Source organism: Quercus lobata, chromosome 1 (assembly GCF_001633185.2).
Source record: "Quercus lobata isolate SW786 chromosome 1, ValleyOak3.0 Primary Assembly, whole genome shotgun sequence".
Taxonomy (NCBI): domain Eukaryota; kingdom Viridiplantae; phylum Streptophyta; class Magnoliopsida; order Fagales; family Fagaceae; genus Quercus; species Quercus lobata.
In genome coordinates, this window is record NC_044904.1 from 20,561,518 (window position 1) to 20,579,702 (window position 18,185).

The 18,185-nt window shown below is 33.1% G+C and overlaps 2 protein-coding genes across 5 annotated transcripts; one reads left to right on the top strand and one right to left on the bottom strand.

Moving 5' to 3' along the window:
• The first annotated feature begins 5,223 nt into the window (after positions 1 to 5,223).
• Positions 5,224 to 12,474, top strand: LOC115982750 (transcription factor GAMYB-like). Of its 4 annotated transcripts, none has more exons than XM_031105461.1 (5): positions 5,224 to 5,337; positions 6,772 to 6,820; positions 7,006 to 7,382; positions 10,858 to 11,860; positions 11,946 to 12,474. In XM_031105461.1, the coding sequence occupies exons 2-5, from the start codon at positions 6,799 to 6,801 to the stop codon at positions 12,152 to 12,154; spliced, it is 1,611 nt and encodes a 536-aa protein (XP_030961321.1). In that variant the 5' UTR covers positions 5,224 to 5,337; positions 6,772 to 6,798; the 3' UTR covers positions 12,155 to 12,474. The 4 variants fall into 4 exon arrangements, with proteins under 4 accessions (XP_030961321.1, XP_030961337.1, XP_030961314.1 ...); XM_031105454.1 differs by lacking the exon at positions 5,224 to 5,337 and adding an exon at positions 5,422 to 5,972; XM_031105477.1 differs by lacking the exon at positions 6,772 to 6,820 and having other exon boundaries at positions 5,225 to 5,337.
• Positions 12,475 to 16,365: 3,891 nt separating this feature from the next.
• On the bottom strand, positions 16,366 to 17,924 carry LOC115986784 (zinc finger protein ZAT9-like). The gene has a single exon (XM_031110129.1). It carries the CDS (start codon positions 17,821 to 17,823, stop codon positions 16,528 to 16,530), a length of 1,296 nt encoding a protein of 431 aa, XP_030965989.1. The 5' UTR covers positions 17,824 to 17,924; the 3' UTR covers positions 16,366 to 16,527.
• Between the last annotated feature and the right edge of the window lie 261 nt (positions 17,925 to 18,185).

Consider the following 18,185-nt stretch of genomic DNA (forward strand, 5'->3'; position numbering starts at 1 on the left):
TGGGCTTTGTAAAATGGATGCCAAATTAGCATTTGGGCTTTTATAAAAATAGTGTAAAGATAATTGCCAAATTAGTATTTGGGTTTTATGAAAGAGTTGCCAAAATAATATTTGGGCTTTATAAAATAGTGCCAAATTAATATTTGGGTTTTGTAAAATAGTGCCAAATTAGTATTTGGGTTTTGTAAAATAGTGCCAAATTAACATTTGGGTTTTGTAAAATGATTTTGAGATTTTGTAAAGTATTGCCATGTAGCAACGGGCTTTAGAGGTGCCATGTAGCAACGGGCTTTGTAAATAGTGCCGCATCATAGCGGGCTTTGTAAATAGTGCCGCATCATAGCGGGCTTTGTAAATAGTGCCACATCGTAGTGGGATTTTGAATTAGCCACATCATAGTGGGACTTTTGAATTAGCTACATCGTAGTGAGACTTTGAATTAGCCACATCGTAGTGGGACTTTAGGGAGTTTGGGCTTTCTTTGGGTTTTGCCCATAAGCTAAATGATGTTGGGCTTTGTGTGTGGATAGTGTAATTTTGCGGCCCAATTTTGGTAGTAATATGATGAGTATTATTTGTAGAGAATTTAAGTTGGATGATATGTGGGATATAATGGGTAATATTTGTGAGAGGACCCATGACAATTTATAGGCTTGTGTACAGAGTATTTGTGAAGGCTCGATAACATGGAGAATATTTGGGTAATATATATGAGAAATATTTATGTGGGTTTTAAATATTGTGTGGGCTCATGTGGGTATTTTGTGAGTGGGCTAATAAAAATCAAGGCTCGAAAATTTGTACCTCAATAGATATTAAGCTCGAGCTTGGCTTGACTAATTAATCAAGCCAAGCCAAGCTCGAGTTTTTTGGCTTTCCCACGAGCTCAAGTTCAAATATTATTTTTAGGCTTGTTATGAGCTTGAGCCAAGTTTGAACTTTTGACTTTTCCTGATTAGCCAAGCTTGACATGCATTACTTGACAAAGTTTAGCTTGTTTACAGCCCTTAAAATCCATCACCCCTAAGAACCAATGCCAAATGCCATTGGAACATACTCTGTTAAAATCCAATTTTTTTTAATCAACTTAAATCTAAAAGTGATAATTCAAATGTTTTCTTCAAAATTCTACATTAATTTTAATTAATTTTTTTTTTTTGTTAGGATCAAATTTACTTATCATGTCTCCATTTTCGTCAACATATTTGTATTTGTAGTTTTGTACTATTCACCTTTCACTCAATAATCTATTAATCTTTTAAGTTTGCTCTAAAACTAACTATTTTGCTATTTAAATTTTATATCACTTACGTTTTAATGATCTAACTTTTTATTGACATCTTTTTGTAGGGTATTGACATACATGACCAACTCTATCCAAATGAATAAGACAGTAATGCATAGGTAATGATTTATTCCCTTAGAGCATTAGTATTGGGGGTGTAAACCCTCCCCCCCACCCCCAATTGCTATTTTACCCACTCAAACACTAAAAATCATTCTTTATCTGGGTTGTCAAACTTAAAAAAATATACAACCTTGCTATGGTAAATCCTAAGAGCATTTGCATCAGTTTATGCAAAAATTCATGTCTATTTTAATATAAGAACTTACTTTTCAAAACATCCCACATTAGATTATCTATTTTGCACTACATTTCATTAAAATATCAATTTTTTTTAATTGTTTGTCTTTCTTCATACACAACAATCACCATTCAATCTCTTATTTCATTCTCGAGATACATAAAGAAAGAATAAATAACTAAATGCAAAATGAATAGTATCATAGTAAATTTACACGGTTACTATAGCAAAATTATAAATTTACACAATTATACACAGATTGATGTGGGTAATTTTTAGGCAAAACTGTATAAATTCTACATATTTTTTCTATTATACACAAATTGATATAAATGCTCTTACTTGCAAGGATGTAAAACTAAAATATTATATTTTATCATCTGCTCTCTCCTCATAGTTTCTCTCAACCCATTTGCCTCTCTCATCTCCATCACTTTATCATTCTTCTCTCTCCATCTCTCTCTCTCTCTCTCTCTCTCTCTCTCTCTCCTATTTCTCATCTTAGCCTCCACTCTCCTCCACTTCTCGCTCACTCATCTCCGCCTCCCTCTCTTCTTTGGTTGTAGGTTTTTTTGTGGGTTTCATAGTGGTCAATTTTGTGTGTTTGGATTTGGGGAATTGTGGGCATTTTCAGTGATGATGGTGCTGGTGTGTGGGAAATAGTGGTGGTTGCTGTGTTTTTTGTGGTTGAAGGTAGTGGGTTGCGATTTCGATTTGGTTTTTATTTTGTTTTTGTTTTTTATTTTATTTATTTGGATTTGTGGATATGGATTTGGCGGTGGTGGCTATTGATGCTGATGGTGGTGGTGGTGGTGCTATTGGATTTTAGGTAGTGGTGGTGGGTTGTGAGGGTGGTGGCTGCTTGGTTTAGTTTGGTTTGGTTTGGTTTTTTGTTGTTGTTGTTGTGGGATTGATTTTTGGATGGGTATTGATTGTGGTGATGACTAGTTTTGATTGTGGGGGGTGGTGACCGGCTATATTTGTGGGTGAAGAGAAAAAAAGACTAGGAGGGAAGAGAGAGAAGGGTATTTTATATTATTTGATTGTGTAGTTTATATTATTTGATTGGGTTGTATGTAAAAATGAGAAATGAGATGTTGGGTGTATTGTTAAGTGGATTGGTGAAATAGATAAAGTAACTTTTTAAATTGTAAAATAGGCATTTTTTAGAAATTCGGATGTGAATGCTCTTAGATCAATTATAATTTCTCAAATTAATGAATTTATTTATTTATTTTTTTTCAATGCTGAATTTTTTCTCTAACATTTGGGATTATTTCCTAACCTGAATTGTTATTTATTAATGAGTTTTTGATAATAGATTTTGACTTTTGAGGATTAGACATTGATTTGTTTTATAAATAAAAATTATGTGCATTTGCATAGGTTACCAGCTAGTGTTTTATAAAAGATTTATCTTAATCAAGTGTATATTCGCATGTAATGATACTTTTTCTCTCATTTGGAAAAGAGGCCAAAGTTAATAATGGGTTTACAATATGTGGAGATAATAGATGATTTTTATCGATTGAAAATAATTGACGTAATATCTACCTTCATCATTTTTATGTTGTAGCTAGGATTAAAATTTTTATAAACTGAAATATTGGAGAAAATAAAAAATAAAAATACTTAATCGGTTTGTAAAGGGGAAGACTGTACTTGGGGTAAATCAAATCAACTCTAAAGATAACTAGTAAAAAAGATCATTCTAAAGTTCGACACTCACGCATTGACACTTACCATATATGATTTTTCAGTATTTAAAATGAATTCTTTCTTCTTTGAGACCCATCAATTTGATACATTGATGCCTATATGTCCCCTGCTCAAGCTAAATTGCTATACAAACTTGGCCAGTTCAACACGTAGAGGTGCTCAGATCAGATGGTCACGTAAATTGTGGAGCTTGCTGAAGATTATTTTAGCATGCCAAGTACATGAAAAAGAAAGGTACTTGTATGATACGTTCGTTGTGAGCATCTTAAGAATGAAGTGCCACATGGACCTTAAAAAAGTAGAATATAGTATATGTTGATTTTTTTCCTTTTTGAGTGTGCTGTGCATTACGGGAAATTTTTTCTTACAAAGAGATTTATGCACTTAACTAGTCATTAAAAGCTAACAAAGGACTTGATTAATAGTCAACATCAATTAAATTTCACTTAAGAAGACTTTGTGTAAGTTAAATAAGCCGAATAAGCTAGAAAAGAAAGTACTGATAAATTAAGGGTGCGTTTGGATACCGCTTATTTTGCTGAGAACTGAAAACAATTAAAAAATAAGAAAAAAGTTATTGTTCACTTTGCGGTTATTGTTCATATGCCTTGATGCAATGTTCATGTCCCATGAACAGTGCACCAGGCGTTGGTAAAAAAAAAAAAAAAAAAAACGCAAAACGTGGATGTGAGAGAAGCTATCCAAATGGTACCTAAGATAGAGATTTCTAATGAAGTGTATGATATATAGTTGGACAGTTACTTTGGTGATAGATGAGTCTACACCGAAGACCCCATTTTTTATTTAGCGTAAAAAAGAAAGAAAATTATACATTCAAAAAAGTGAAAGCCAAGGAAACCAGTTGATCAGTAGCTTATAAAAGATATCATATTGAAATTTTCTAGTAGTGAATAAGTGAGTGAAAATTCTTAAATTATAGAGGGTTTAGAACAAGATTGATGAGAAGTCACATATGTGCTAGGATCATTTCATCAAATTATACCCTATGAATCTCAAGTATGGTTTATTATGTTATGGTTTAGGAACTTGAGTGAAATCAAAATGTTGTGTACGATTCATTCGAGTCATGCAATACATCTGAGCCTGTCCAAAAGGAAGATAATGAGAAGATCTTATATGAAAAACAAATAATAATATCTGATAATTGTTGAACAGAAATGAGAAGCACATGTAGCTATTTTGGTGGTCTCTCTCTCTCTCCCTCACTCACTGGCACTAGCTCCATCGCCAGTCAAAGGCAACTATTTTGACTGAGAAATTTCGTACTAGCAACAGAACCATCACACGCTCAAGAAAATGTACTATGGGCACCACCATTTCCCCTAGACTTTGGCTGCTTAATGTGTTTTTACTTCGAAAAATGCTAAGGACAAATCCGTTTTCACACTCAAATTGACACTTGGTTTAAACGTTAACTCTTAATTAGATTTAGACATTTTTATAAAATTTATGGTATATATTTTAAAATATTGAAATCCAATCAAAAGTTGACACACAAACTTTGTGTAAATTTGCATGGGAGAACAAGTGAAAATTTATCATTTCTACACTTTTAACAAATTACATAAAGAAAATTCCAATTATGTACAGTACGTACCAAATCTAAACACTCGTTTTCCCATCATCATCACACTATCACTATCAAACCTATGATTTTGTGCAGCATATCATTTTCGAAATTGATGGGACACCCAAATCATAGTAATGACTAATGATTAGCTTTCCATTTCAAAGCTTTGATTTTGATTTGAGTTGGAGCATTAACAATTAACAATCAATTCCAAGCGTGTCAGTAGTGTCAGTGGGGGCCAAGGACTTATGGGTCAATTTCCACTATTCATTTTTCTTCACAGTCTGGCTTTACCAATATCAGAGAGAGAGAGAGAGAGAGAGAGAGGTGCCGAACCCAGTGGGAGAAGGAAAAGGAGGAAGAGGAGGAATTAACAACAAAAAAAAAAACTTTTGAAAATTTTACAGAGAGAGAAGAAAATCATTTGCTCAAGCTCAGCTGGTGATTTCTCCTCTACTCTCTCCTACTTTTTCTCTCCTCATGACATGACATATTTTATTTAACTTGGGTTTCTTTGTTTTTTTTTTTTTTTTTTTTGGTTTCCTTATATTTCATTTCTCTTACCATTGTTTTCAAAAACAAAAAAAAAACACTCCTATTCCAATTCTAATTCGTACTACAAACACAAACTCTCTGTGTGTGTCAGTCATCACCTTCAGCATCCTCAGCTCTCTCACTCTCTCTCTTTCTCCCTCTATGGTTCGATCATGTCCTCCCTTTTTCGCTGACTATGGTTAGAGAAAGTCAGGGAAGTCTCTTCTTTGTTCAGCCATCTTTTATTGTTTTTTGAAGGGTTTTTGTTACCTTGATTTGGGACCCTTTTTTTTTTTTTTTAAAATTTTTTTATATCAATTTTGTCTTTTTGTTTGTTTGTTGGTAGTAGTACCATTTCTATGTTCATTGAATTCTAGTATTTCAAGTACTCTTAGAATTTCCTAGATAATCTTGTTATCCTTTTTTTCAAAATTTTATTTCTATTAAAAAAAAAAAAACTCTTGTTCTTCACTCCATCTTATTGTTCTGGTTTGGTTGATACCACTACTTGGAGCTCTGCAAGCAATCTTCAGTTTTTTCAGGTATAATGCCATTTTCCTTCCTTTTCTGTTGTTGTATACAGTATACATTGGTGTCAAATTTCCTTCATTGAGAACTGAAGCTACTAATCAACTTAGACCCACATAAAATTTCACAGATTTTCTTTATTTCTGTTTTTCCTCCTGTATCCAGCTAGTTATAATACTAGACTTTGTTAACTAAATACTTTGAGTGACTCCTCTGAAGTTTACAGATTAACCAATCTTGTATTCATTTTGCTCAAAGTTCAAGTCTTCTAAATTCTGTCCTGTTTGTTTAAAAGATGTTGTGACAAAAGTAAAAAAGATAATTTAATAAGAGTTTTTGGGTCTTAAACTTTTTCCCCATTTTGGGACATGTCAAACACAACAATCTTTCAACAAAGGATTCATATTTTAGAATTAAAGTTCTTCCCCCTTTCCCTGAAAAGGTTCTTATATTTAAAATATGTATTTCTTCCCCCTTTCCCTGAAAAGGTTCTTATATTTAAAATATGTAGTTCTTCCTCCTTCATGCTTTTTAGTTTGGGAAATTTGTGGCTTGAAAGTGTTGGTGTCACTTTTTTTGTCTTTTAATCCTTTTTTGGTTTTCATTAAGAGTAATTATTGGGCATTCTAATTTCGAGGTATTTTACATAATAGTGGGTCCCACTAATTAAATTCCTAATGAATCTCATCATTCATGTAAGAGGAAGGAGCATTACTCCTGAAGTATCGAATAATTTTCCTTTTAAGCGAGTAATTTATTAAGGCCTTTTGAAGGGCTAGCTTTAGTTTCTTAGTTAATTTCCTTTCTCTTCAGTCAGATCAGGTCTAAAGTGCAAAAATTATGTGCCAAATGAATTCCAAGGGTAAGTGTCTGTTGAAATTGTTGTTGTTTTTAAGTCCTAATTTCAGAGCAGTTTCTTGTCTATCTAACACCTAAAACCATTTCCCTTCAATTAAATTTTTGTGTGTTTACTTTTACATATTCTGATATACCAGCTCACTTGCTCAATCTTTATTTGCTGGAATGTTAAATTTCCTTCTCATTTAGGCATATTCAAGGAGATGATGGGCGCAACAAATGACAGTGAGAAAAGAAAAATATCCAAGGGTCGCCGAGATTTGGCATCAATTCAAGAAGCTTGCGCTGGAGGAAGCTTGGGAGTAGGGGGTGGTTTGAAGAAAGGCCCATGGACATCAGCAGAAGATGCAATTTTGGTGGAATATGTTAAAAAGCATGGAGAGGGGAACTGGAATGCTGTCCAGAAGCACTCAGGACTTTCCCGGTGTGGAAAAAGCTGCCGTCTAAGATGGGCAAATCATTTAAGACCAGATTTAAAGAAGGGTGGGTTCAATCCAGAGGAAGAGCGCCGTATCATTGAACTCCATGCTATGATGGGAAACAAATGGGCTCGAATGGCTGCAGAGGTTTGTGGCCATTTTCCGTCTTCATTTTAATTTCTAATGAATATACAGTGTTATAGATCTATTTTTTCTAGTTACATTTAAATGTGAAAGCTATGTTCAGTTATAGTGTACCACATCATGCTATGTTTCATTGGCAGGAATTAGATTATATATGTGCACACAGCACAATCTTCAGTTCATGGACACATGTAGACATGCATACCCACACCTAGACACCCACATATTTAAATGCATATATACTTAAAAACCAGAATTTTTTTTAAAAAAATTTGTTCATGGACTCTTGTAAAGTTAGACATGCATATGTCATGGGGACTTTGATTTTTAGGTGTGTCTGAGGCAGTAAACATATACCTTGTCATGTCCAGAAAGTGCTATGCTGAACATGATGTGTGATGTGAACATAGTGCCGTATAATTGTCTATAGTCTCATAAATCCAGTTTTCCTTTTGGGTGCTCTTTTTTTTTTTTTTTTTGATTCCACCTTTTGGGTGCTCTTGACACAATTATAATGGATTCAATAATGTGATTCTGGCGGAGAGGCACTAACACTTGTTTTCTCTGATTTTTTTTTTTTTTTTTTTTTTAAATTTTTTATTTGAATGATGGATAGAAACTCTGATTTAAATTATTCTCATGCCTTTAAAATTGTGTTTTTGACTGCTTCTCTCACTTTTTTGCTTTGCGTCTGTATGATATGTGTTTAATACTAATGTGGTGTTCCATGGCTAGAGTTTTGTTACTTTGCTACTAAACAATATTGCTAGTCTGAATCACAAAAGAGCACAATTCTATATGTAACTCTAATATTTGTACATTGTTTTTCTATATTGTCTCTTTTGAAGTGCTTAATTTTAAATTATGCTGATTTTATGGCAAGCTTTCGTCAACATCAGACTAATTCACACTTCATTTAGAGCAGCTTTTAAATTTCCATCTCAGAGCTTCTTTAGGTTCTTGAGCTGCCCTTCAGAATTGGGCTGGCTTTACCACTTAATAGTCTCTTGTTTGGCAGACATAAGAACAAAATTTCTTATGGGGGTAGATGCTCAAAGCATGTCATACACATGTCACCAGCACAAACAAATATACTGGATTTTTGAGCATCTGTCCTCATTTTGAGATTCTTCCCCTTCTTTAATAATTGAAGGGCCTGAAGTTTATTATATTTTAGTCTGAAATTTGGAAGTAATGCTTTAAATACTACAAGAGTTTTATTGGGTGAGAATGGCTGTAATAATTCTTGTAAGATGTATGAATAATTGGCTTGCTTTTAACCTTATTCCAGTATGTTTATAAACCATATGATATACAGGTGCATGCAAATTAATTATATTTCTGGATTTCTTCTCTTTTTACAAAGTTTTTGGATATACCATATGAAAATCTTCCTGTGATGCTTTTAACTTGTGTTCTTATTATGTTTTGAAGAAATTTATCTACCAGTTTTCCTGGGTCACTTCACACTATGACTCTATCTGTATTGAAGGAAGCTGGTTCAAAAACGTATTCTGGAAACTGTCAGACTACGATTGCTTTTGTGCTTAAAAAATAAGGAAGAGCTTACAACCTCCTTCTGTGAGGAGGATGTGGCACAGTACCAGCGGGATTAATAAGGATTTATGTCCATAATTAGGGTTAGTGATTAGGATCTTAACTTAGGTTTCAGGAATTTAGGATTAAAATTCTGGTGAGTGCTAAAATTGTTGGATTTGTGGATATAGTGAACAGTTTGTGTCAGAAAAATAGATAAAGAAAAGGGAAAACAAGAGGTAGCAATTCTTGTTTGGTAGGAAGATTTTTGTTTTTGTTTTCAAAACAGTATGAAAATAATTTTCAAAAAATTGAATGTATAACTAGTTTTCAAATAATAAGTTTTACATTATGCGTTTGGCTTCCACTTTTAAGAACAATTTTCAAAATATTTAAAACAAAATTTAAAAAAAGATGTTTGGGGCATGGTTTTAAAAACCGGACTAGGGCAAAAACCGTTTTTGCCTTTGGTTCCCGGTTCAACCTGGTTTTTGGTAGGCTTTTACCAGTTTTGAGGGTTTTTATCAATTCGGACTGGTGCTTGGTTTCCGATCGAACCGGTTGGACCGGCCAATCTAGATTTTAAAACCATGGTTTGGGGAGACCATTTCAACTTTGAGATTAAAAAAAAAATTATTTTACATGTGTAAATTCTTATTCTTATTATTATTATTATTATTATCATCATTATTTTGGATAATGATAAGCTTTAAATTGAAGTGTGGGAATAGAACTAATGTACATTTCTTTCTTTCTTTCTTTTTTCTTTTTATTTTTGGATAATGATAAGCTTCAAGCTTGAAATTTAAAACGTGAGAATTTTTTTGTGATAAAAATAAGCCCCGTAATTTAAGAGATAAAAGAGTTTAGGAAAATCTGTGGAGTCTACTGTTTTCAATTTATTTACAACTATGCCATTAAAAACATTTTCAGTATCTTGAACACATTCTCTCAATTGCTTTCAAAATCTTGTTTTGAATAGGGAAATAATTTTCTGAATACTGTATTTAGAAAACATTAGCCAAACAATGATTCAATTGTGGGAACCACCATTTTATGGTTTCCAAAAAAAAAATATTGTATTTAAATCCTCAAACAGGCCCTAGGTTCACACTAGGGATTCTAGGATTCACTCCTAGGGTTTGAATGCTTCATACACAAATGCAAATGGCTGTTAAAAAAAAAAAAAAAAAAAAAAAAACAGAAATTTTCAATATTTCTTAAGATGGCTGCATATGCTTTTGTACTGAAGTTACCGGAAAAAACTACCTGAGAAAGGTTCTAAAATGCTAACTGACTTCAAATAGAAGAAAACACTTTAAGAAGAATACATTAAATAAGCTGCAACTAAGAAACAAGCATAAGATCTTATTAAAATAAAAGCTTCAAACAAGCAAACTAGATAGATAAATCTCAGGCGGGCTCACAAATGAAATATGGGCTTTAGAAGTTGGATCCCCATCTCTTGTAAACCTTCTCAAACTGCCTAGCTTGTCCCTTCAGGATGTTTAATTGAGTAATATAGCAAACATTCTGGTTTTATTAATCATACATGACATAATTCATCTATTTGCATTGGTTCCAATATTTTTGAAGCCTTGATTTTCTTTCTATGTAAATAGAGAATTAAGTATCCATTATTCAAAATAAATTCCACTTAGTCTTATTCATTTAATTGTCTTGGTCAAAATAATTGTGGTTGTCGTACTGAAAATTCCACATTTTTAATCCTTGCAGCCAAAGATAGTTGTGCAGAGAGCAGAGTGTTGACTATGTTTCATCTTTTACTAGTACTTGCAACACTAGATTTCTTCTAATTTGTAGTCATTTGGTTTTTAAGGCCTCCTGACTTGGTTGTTTATTCATTTTGGTGATGTATTTGCATATGGTCGGAGATAGACTGACCTCCCTTTTCACATTTCTCCTTCTCTCCCTTTAACAGTTGCCTGGACGTACTGATAACGAGATAAAGAATTACTGGAATACAAGGATTAAGAGACTGCAACGAGCTGGTGCACCAATTTATCCACCTGAAGTGTGTTTACAAGTATTGAATGGGAGTCGAGACAACCAAAAGAGTACTTTGCCAATGGGGGACGCACACCATCATGATCACTTGCAGGGAGATGATTTGGAGATTCCAGATGTGAAATTCAAAGATTTGGATCTTGATCATGAGTATCTCTCTTATTCGCCAAAACTTCTTGATATTCCTGCAAGCAGCTTGCTCAAACAAGGTATTGGTTCATCCTGTCCATATAACTTCAAGATCCCAACAATTTATCCCTTCAAACGCCTCCGAGAGTCAGAGACCATGTTCCCTGGTCTGGATGTTAGTGTCAGTGGTGCTCTTCCAGTATTCAATCACTACATGGATAATACTTATGAGAATGTTGCTGAACCCTTTAACTTGCCTTATATAACTTTTCCTGATCATAACACCAATGACCAGTTACCATCAGGTGTTCTTCCTGGCAGCCATGCCCTTTTAAATGGCAATTCTTCTTCTTCCAAGCCCATATCTGAGGCTATGAAGTTGGAGCTCCCTTCACTCCAATATTCAGAAACTCAACCTGGCAGCTGGGGCACCCCTGCTTCCCCACTGCCTTCACTTGAGTCTGTTGATAGTTTGATCCAGTCTCCTCCAACAGAGCAGACTCATTCAGATTGTCTTTCACCAAGGAGCAGTGGTTTGTTGGAAGCCATACTCTATGAGTCGCAGACTTTAAAAGGCTCAAAGAACTCACCCCAGCAAACATCAGACACTTCTGTCATGCCAGCGGATGTGGTGGAAAGTTTGCCCATGAATCCCTGTAAGACAAAATGGGAGGCACATGGTGAGCCAAATTCACCTCTAGGTCATTCTGCTGCATCAGTATTCAGTGAATATACTCCTCTAAGTGGAAGCTCCATGGACGAATACCAATCAGTCGAAACTGTGCTGGGTGAGAATTTTTTACATCATATTAACTTTCTAAGATTGAACAATATAGCTGTGCTGAAAAAGTTTCTGTCACATGTTTTATGCAGGGTGCAGTAGTATGCCTGAAACAGTCAATCAGGATCGAACCCATTATGTCATTAAGAAAGAAATTTCAACTCAGGGAGACTTTACCAGGCCTGATGCTTTACTTGACCTGGGTTGGTTTGGGCATATTAATGAGCATGGTAAGGATCAGTCCACTCTTACAGATGCCATAGGGGCACTTCTTGGTGAAGAATATAGCAATGGCTACTAGCAAATTGGTGCTGTGACTATTGCATATATTAAGAATGGATGTGACTTTGATATTGCGCATGAGAGAACTCTTCTTGACTACTATAAACTTTTTGAAGATTATTGAAATCTTCCTGGAACTTTAGTCATCTTTGAAACTATTTGTTATAATTGATAGGGAGTTTATTCTCAAACTTTATGCTGTTGGTGGAAAGTTTTTATGGTATTGTTGTTCCTTTGCACATTATGGTTGTTGGTTGGTTGTACTTTGGTGCTGAACTTGGAAGACAAGGTTTTAGTAATAATATAATGCACATGTTCTACCCAAGAGGTGCGTGCAAACTCTTTTTTATTTTTATTTTTTTTGCTAAAACTCTTTTTCTTTTTTCATTACCTAACTCACCTATGACATTTTTTTTTTTTTCATTAAGAATGTGTATGTGTGTTTTTTCAATTTACTTTATCATAGTTGACATGTTATATAATGATGATATTTAAATGTGTATTATTTTGAATTGATAAATGATATGGTAGAACACTGAAGAAACTATAGACAAACTGGAATGGCAACCTAAGTAGAATTGACAAGATTGCTAGCTTATAACCATGTCATATGCACGAGTTCAATTAAGAATAATTACAATTAAATACATGTACTTTAAAAAAAAAAAAAAAATTTATAAGTGAATAATTTTTTTTAAAAGAGACTCAATCAAGTACATGGGGGGCATACAAGACAAGAGCACTAAAGGAGATGCATATACTTTTATTATAGAGAGGACAAGTTATAGTCATCCTTTATTCTCCTTTTAAATGCTATTTAACAGTATCTATTGTCCAAATTTTTATCTTCTCAACAAAACAAACCACAACTTCCCCTCACAATTTTGCAACAGGTCACGTCTAGCATTGAGATTTAATAAACTTGGTGTTTTGGGATAGGGATTTTGCCGATTTGGTTCTTTATGGAGAAGACAAGAAAATTTTTATTTATTTATTGGTAAATAAAAAGGCCTAGAAGGCACAATTGATTTCAGAAGAAAGAGGGGGACACAGGAATTATGATCAATGGATTTATTGCTTTGTTAGGTCCTAGGAGAACCACCTAAAAAAAATATATATATATATATATATATATATATATATATATTATGGTAATCTATTCATACATTTTTAAATTGTAAAATTATCCTAATTTTTCAACAAATTTCTCATCATTGACCCCACAAAGTTCTTTTCAATGGATGCAACTGTAAAATTATTTATGCTAGGCTGGTGAGGATTTTAAATTTTTGGGAGTTACTAAAATTATGGATATAATAGGTTGAATTGGTCAAAATATAGTTGTAATTCTTTAAGTGTTGTACCTAAGCTTCCTAATTGGATATACTCACATTATTGTATCTTCTTAATTGGATATACCCACATTATTGTATCGACTAATACAACAAAAACAATATTATTGTCTCAAAAACTTATTCCATAACTTGCTGAAGCGATTGACTGTAATTAGTAGAAAAAAAAAAAGGTTATGGATTAATGTTAAAATGGTTGTCCACCATTCACAATTAACCACTTCAATAAGTTGTGAAAAAATTATGATAATTGTGTCTCGATACATTGGTTTTTTCAAAGAAATTTAAATTCGCCTAATTTTTTTTTTCAAAGACATTTTTCTTCTAAAAAAAATTTCCCTAATTAATTTTTACTAGAATTTTTACCTAGTTGAAGTTTGAAAATCTTGGAGTGCCTCTATATATTAAGAAATATATGACTCTTTTTTTTGAGAAAGAAGAAAATATTACTCTTGATGTCAATTTTTCATTATTTTCAAAATACCCTTATTGTTAACTTCAAATTGATTTTTTTTTTTAAACACAAATTAATGACAAAAAATTATTTTCACAAATGGTTAACAAATTTCTTTTTTTGAGAAACTTTAACAAAGGTTAAAAGACAAATTAGAATTTGATAAAAAAAAAAGGATAAAAAAGTCATTTAATTTGATGTAAACACAAACACACAATTGACTTGTAGTATCCCAATACCTCACGTTTAAGTCTCATTAAACCCCTTTTATTGACAAACTTTTACTTAAAATTTTAAGTTATAAGATAGAAATTCTACTCTAGTCTAATCTAACTTTTCTAAACTTCTTATTCTTATTCAGTTTTTATTTCTTCTTTTTACTTCTAGATTTTAAATGCTAATTTACAGGCTTCTCTACTGGAAAAAATATTCTCTATAAAATTGCAATGAAAAAATATATAGAAAATGTAAAGGCACAATACAACTATCACACATTAAAAATAACAATAATATAACATTCAACTTCTACTTGTTCATGCTTTGCCATTCAATATTTCATCAATTTGAAGACTTCAACGATAGGAGTAATTAACTTTCTTCACCTGTGATATTCTCTCTACAAATTTCACCATGCCTTCATAAAAATTTTACAATATCTTAAATTTAGTCACTGTCTATTTTTCTTAGAAGCATGTGTACGTAAATATTCAACGATAATTTTTTCTACTTGTGTAGCTTCTATACTTCTTTTTTCCTTCTATTTTGCTAAGTAATTTATCATGGTCTAGTTTAACAGTTATTTGTGAGTTTCAAATTCTTTGTAAAAACAGTTTTTTCAAAAGAATAATGAAAATTGTTGTTGTTTTTATCAAAGTTTTAATGTTTCGTTGGTGCAATCAAATTATACGATTGAAAATCATATTTTTGATTTCGTACTATAATGAAAGAAACTCAATCCTACTATTGAGAGATTGACAGAAATTGTTTAATTTTATGCATTGTTGGAGTTTTAAGACCCAAAACTTTTATATATTATTTTTTTAACATAAAACCCATAAACGTGTGAAAAGATTAGTCTCGATTACCACAATATGTGATTCTAATTTCTCACCTAAAAACTACCGCACCATTTTGGCGAGTTGGTACCTCTCTAAGAGAGCAAGTTAAATATTTCTAACCATCTAAAAAAAGAAAAAAAAAAATCACCTAAAAAATAGGAATTGATTTTTTTGCACTTATAAAAAATCAAGAGTTCACATTTCTTATCAAGTCTCACCTATCATAATGGTCAAATAAGTTTTTTATTTTTTATCCAGATTAAACTTTCAAAATATCTAAAATTAATTAGCTCTTTCTGGCTGATGATTTATCAGTAATTCAAAAGGTCAGAGGTTTAAACTTACAAAATCTAATCTTACCCGCTAAACATGCCCTAATTGGCTAATTATAAGATTTAAAATCTCTTTCATATACAATAAATACCTCCAAACTTTTTTTAAAATTTGAGAAGTGTACACGCACTTGCCAAAACCTGTTGTGCAATCCAGAAAACTCTACCAGCTGTAATATCTAGTGTTAAGTGAGAGCTTATACAAGATTTTCACAAGTAGATGAGCATTTGATATTACCACCAAATAGTAAAGAAAAGGAAATAGTCTACTTTGAATCTAATCATCTTCAGTACTGATACTCGAACATCATAAAACAAAGTCAGATAAAGCAAAGGGATATCAGAGCTATCCCAAAATAATTTGAGCAGGTAATAACAAAAATATGAACATGTTCTTCTGGCTAATTAACATCTGCATTATTAAGAAAGAATCGGATGTCTTTTGGATATTTTCTTTGTAGCAAAACCTGACCACATGATTATGCAAGGGACAAGCTCCAAATTCGAAATGCCAATGAACCATAACTCAATTGACACTTCCTTCTAGTCAATAAGAAAAAAAATGACACTTTCTCTCTTTATAAGTATTAAGTGGAGGGTTGAGTCAAAGAAATCACATGTGTAACTTATCAATAAATAAATAAAAAATAGAAATAGCCTAGCATTTTATGTGCCTAATTTATTTTAATTAGTATTGGATAAATAAAAATAAATTGTATTCATTCAAATTAATTAGTTTGGATTAGGATTAGTTCAAATCATGATTAATTGTGATAAGTTTTGTTGATTGATTATAGGAAGATAGTATTTATCTTTTATCGAATTGGAAGTCAATCTTGTATAAATTCATTGTTAACAATGAACATAGAATAATCATGATTTTTTAAGTTAAAAATTGTTGGCTAATCAAGTAGTTCATTAGGCTCGGTTCCTCCAAGCAATCAACAACAAAAAAAAAAACTTGTTTATGATACAGAAACAACTAAATTCAAGAACAAAAGAGACATGTATAACTAGATATAAGAAGCCAAAGTTTGAAAAACAAAATCTTGAATCTAAAATCCAAGCAGTAAAGGTAGAAGACGCATGACCAATATCATGATATCACAAGTTTACAACAGATTGAAGGTAGACTCAATAACATCACTAACTAGCAAGGAAAGAAGACGCATGACCAATATCATGATATCACAAGTTTACAACAGATTGAAGGTAGACTCAATACCTTCATCCTCCACGAGATTACAAGGTTGATTGAGATCAAAATCCAATATTCTTTGACCACTCTGATTGACTTCTCCAGAGGATGCTACTTTAGCTTCATCAGTACCTCCTGGTGATACTACTTCACTGGATAGAGGAGCTTCAACTAGTCCTGTCGAATCACATCTTCTATGCCCATCATCAAGACCCCCATTCGTAGGGAATGTCTTAATAATGCTTTCTTCTTCAATCTCATCATCTACAAATAATGCATTTGTTGCTTGTTTCTTCTTCTCTTTGTTGTGACTTGATCTGTGACCACCCAATGCTTGGAAAGTTGGGAAAAGTTTACCACAATCGCTGCACTTATAGCTGCCTTTATCATCATCAATCAAGCCAAGATCTTCTTGTTCTAAATCTCTCAACATCTTTTTCCAATTCTTCACCTTCTTCTTCTTCATGTTTTTTCCACTAACTTCATAACTATCTTTAAAGGGTTTACCTGGACTGCCACCTTTAGTTTTCTTGCTCTCAGTCAGCTCCACTATGTGCTTTTCTAGTTCTTCTTTTCCACAACTATTACTTCTTGCAGCTTGGTACGGATTGAGACTAAAGAAACTCTTATCACGAGATAAACACATGAGATTCTGTGCAGCCTCCGTGCTACCAATACACTTCCTTCCTCTCTTGTCAGACTTAGACCAGTTAGATACATAGCTCAGAAGATCAACACCAGATCTCACATATGTCTCAGCTGAGCTATTATGATGATGATCATCGTCATCATCCACTTCATGGTCCTCAGAATATGACCTGCCCGAACTCGAACTAGGACTGTTTTGATCAGCTATTGGAGGAGGTTGAATGCCCCTCCAATCTCTATCAGGATGAGACCTCATGTGCCCAGAAAGCGATTTCGTTGATGGGAAATCTTTGTTACATATACAGCACGTAAGCTTATCAGCCATCAGATCATAATTGACAGTCTTCGCCGCCAAACCCGAATCAGTATGACCCTCAAAGACATGTTTCTTGATGCTGTTCTTGGAAAGATCAAGCTTCATAGCTTGAAGATGAGATCTTCTGTGACCTCCCAAAGCTTTTCCACCGTTAAACGTTTTGCCACAGAAGTCACAGATACGTATATCCTGATGTATATTCTGATTGCTTTCGCTCTCTTTTGTGGCTTTTGGCCTTTTGTTTTCACCATAAGCCAAAGTCTCTAACGAAGATGACCCTTTCACATTCTCCATCTCTTCAAGCTGGTTTTCTTGCTCATCAATATCCATTGGAAGGAGACAAGAGAAGGCACGAGAAAAAGGAATAAACAGCTAAGAAGCAAAGAGAGAGAGATACAGAGATTGAAAACAAAGGTTATAAGACTTAAGAGGAAAAGGTTTAATAAGATGGAAGAAGAATAAGAAGATTTGGGAAGCGAGGAGGACTTGTTTTTGGACTGTGATATAGCGAGAATATCTCAGAAAATATGTGCAAATAAGTCGGTATTCATTAAATTTCCGAAAGTGTAACAGATTTCCCATTGCACATGAATGACTTTTATTCCTACAATTAATACATGTAGTCTTCTTTGCCAACTTTTCTATGGCAAAGCTCTTAGGCTTCGGTTTCCATAAGGTATGTACATTATTCC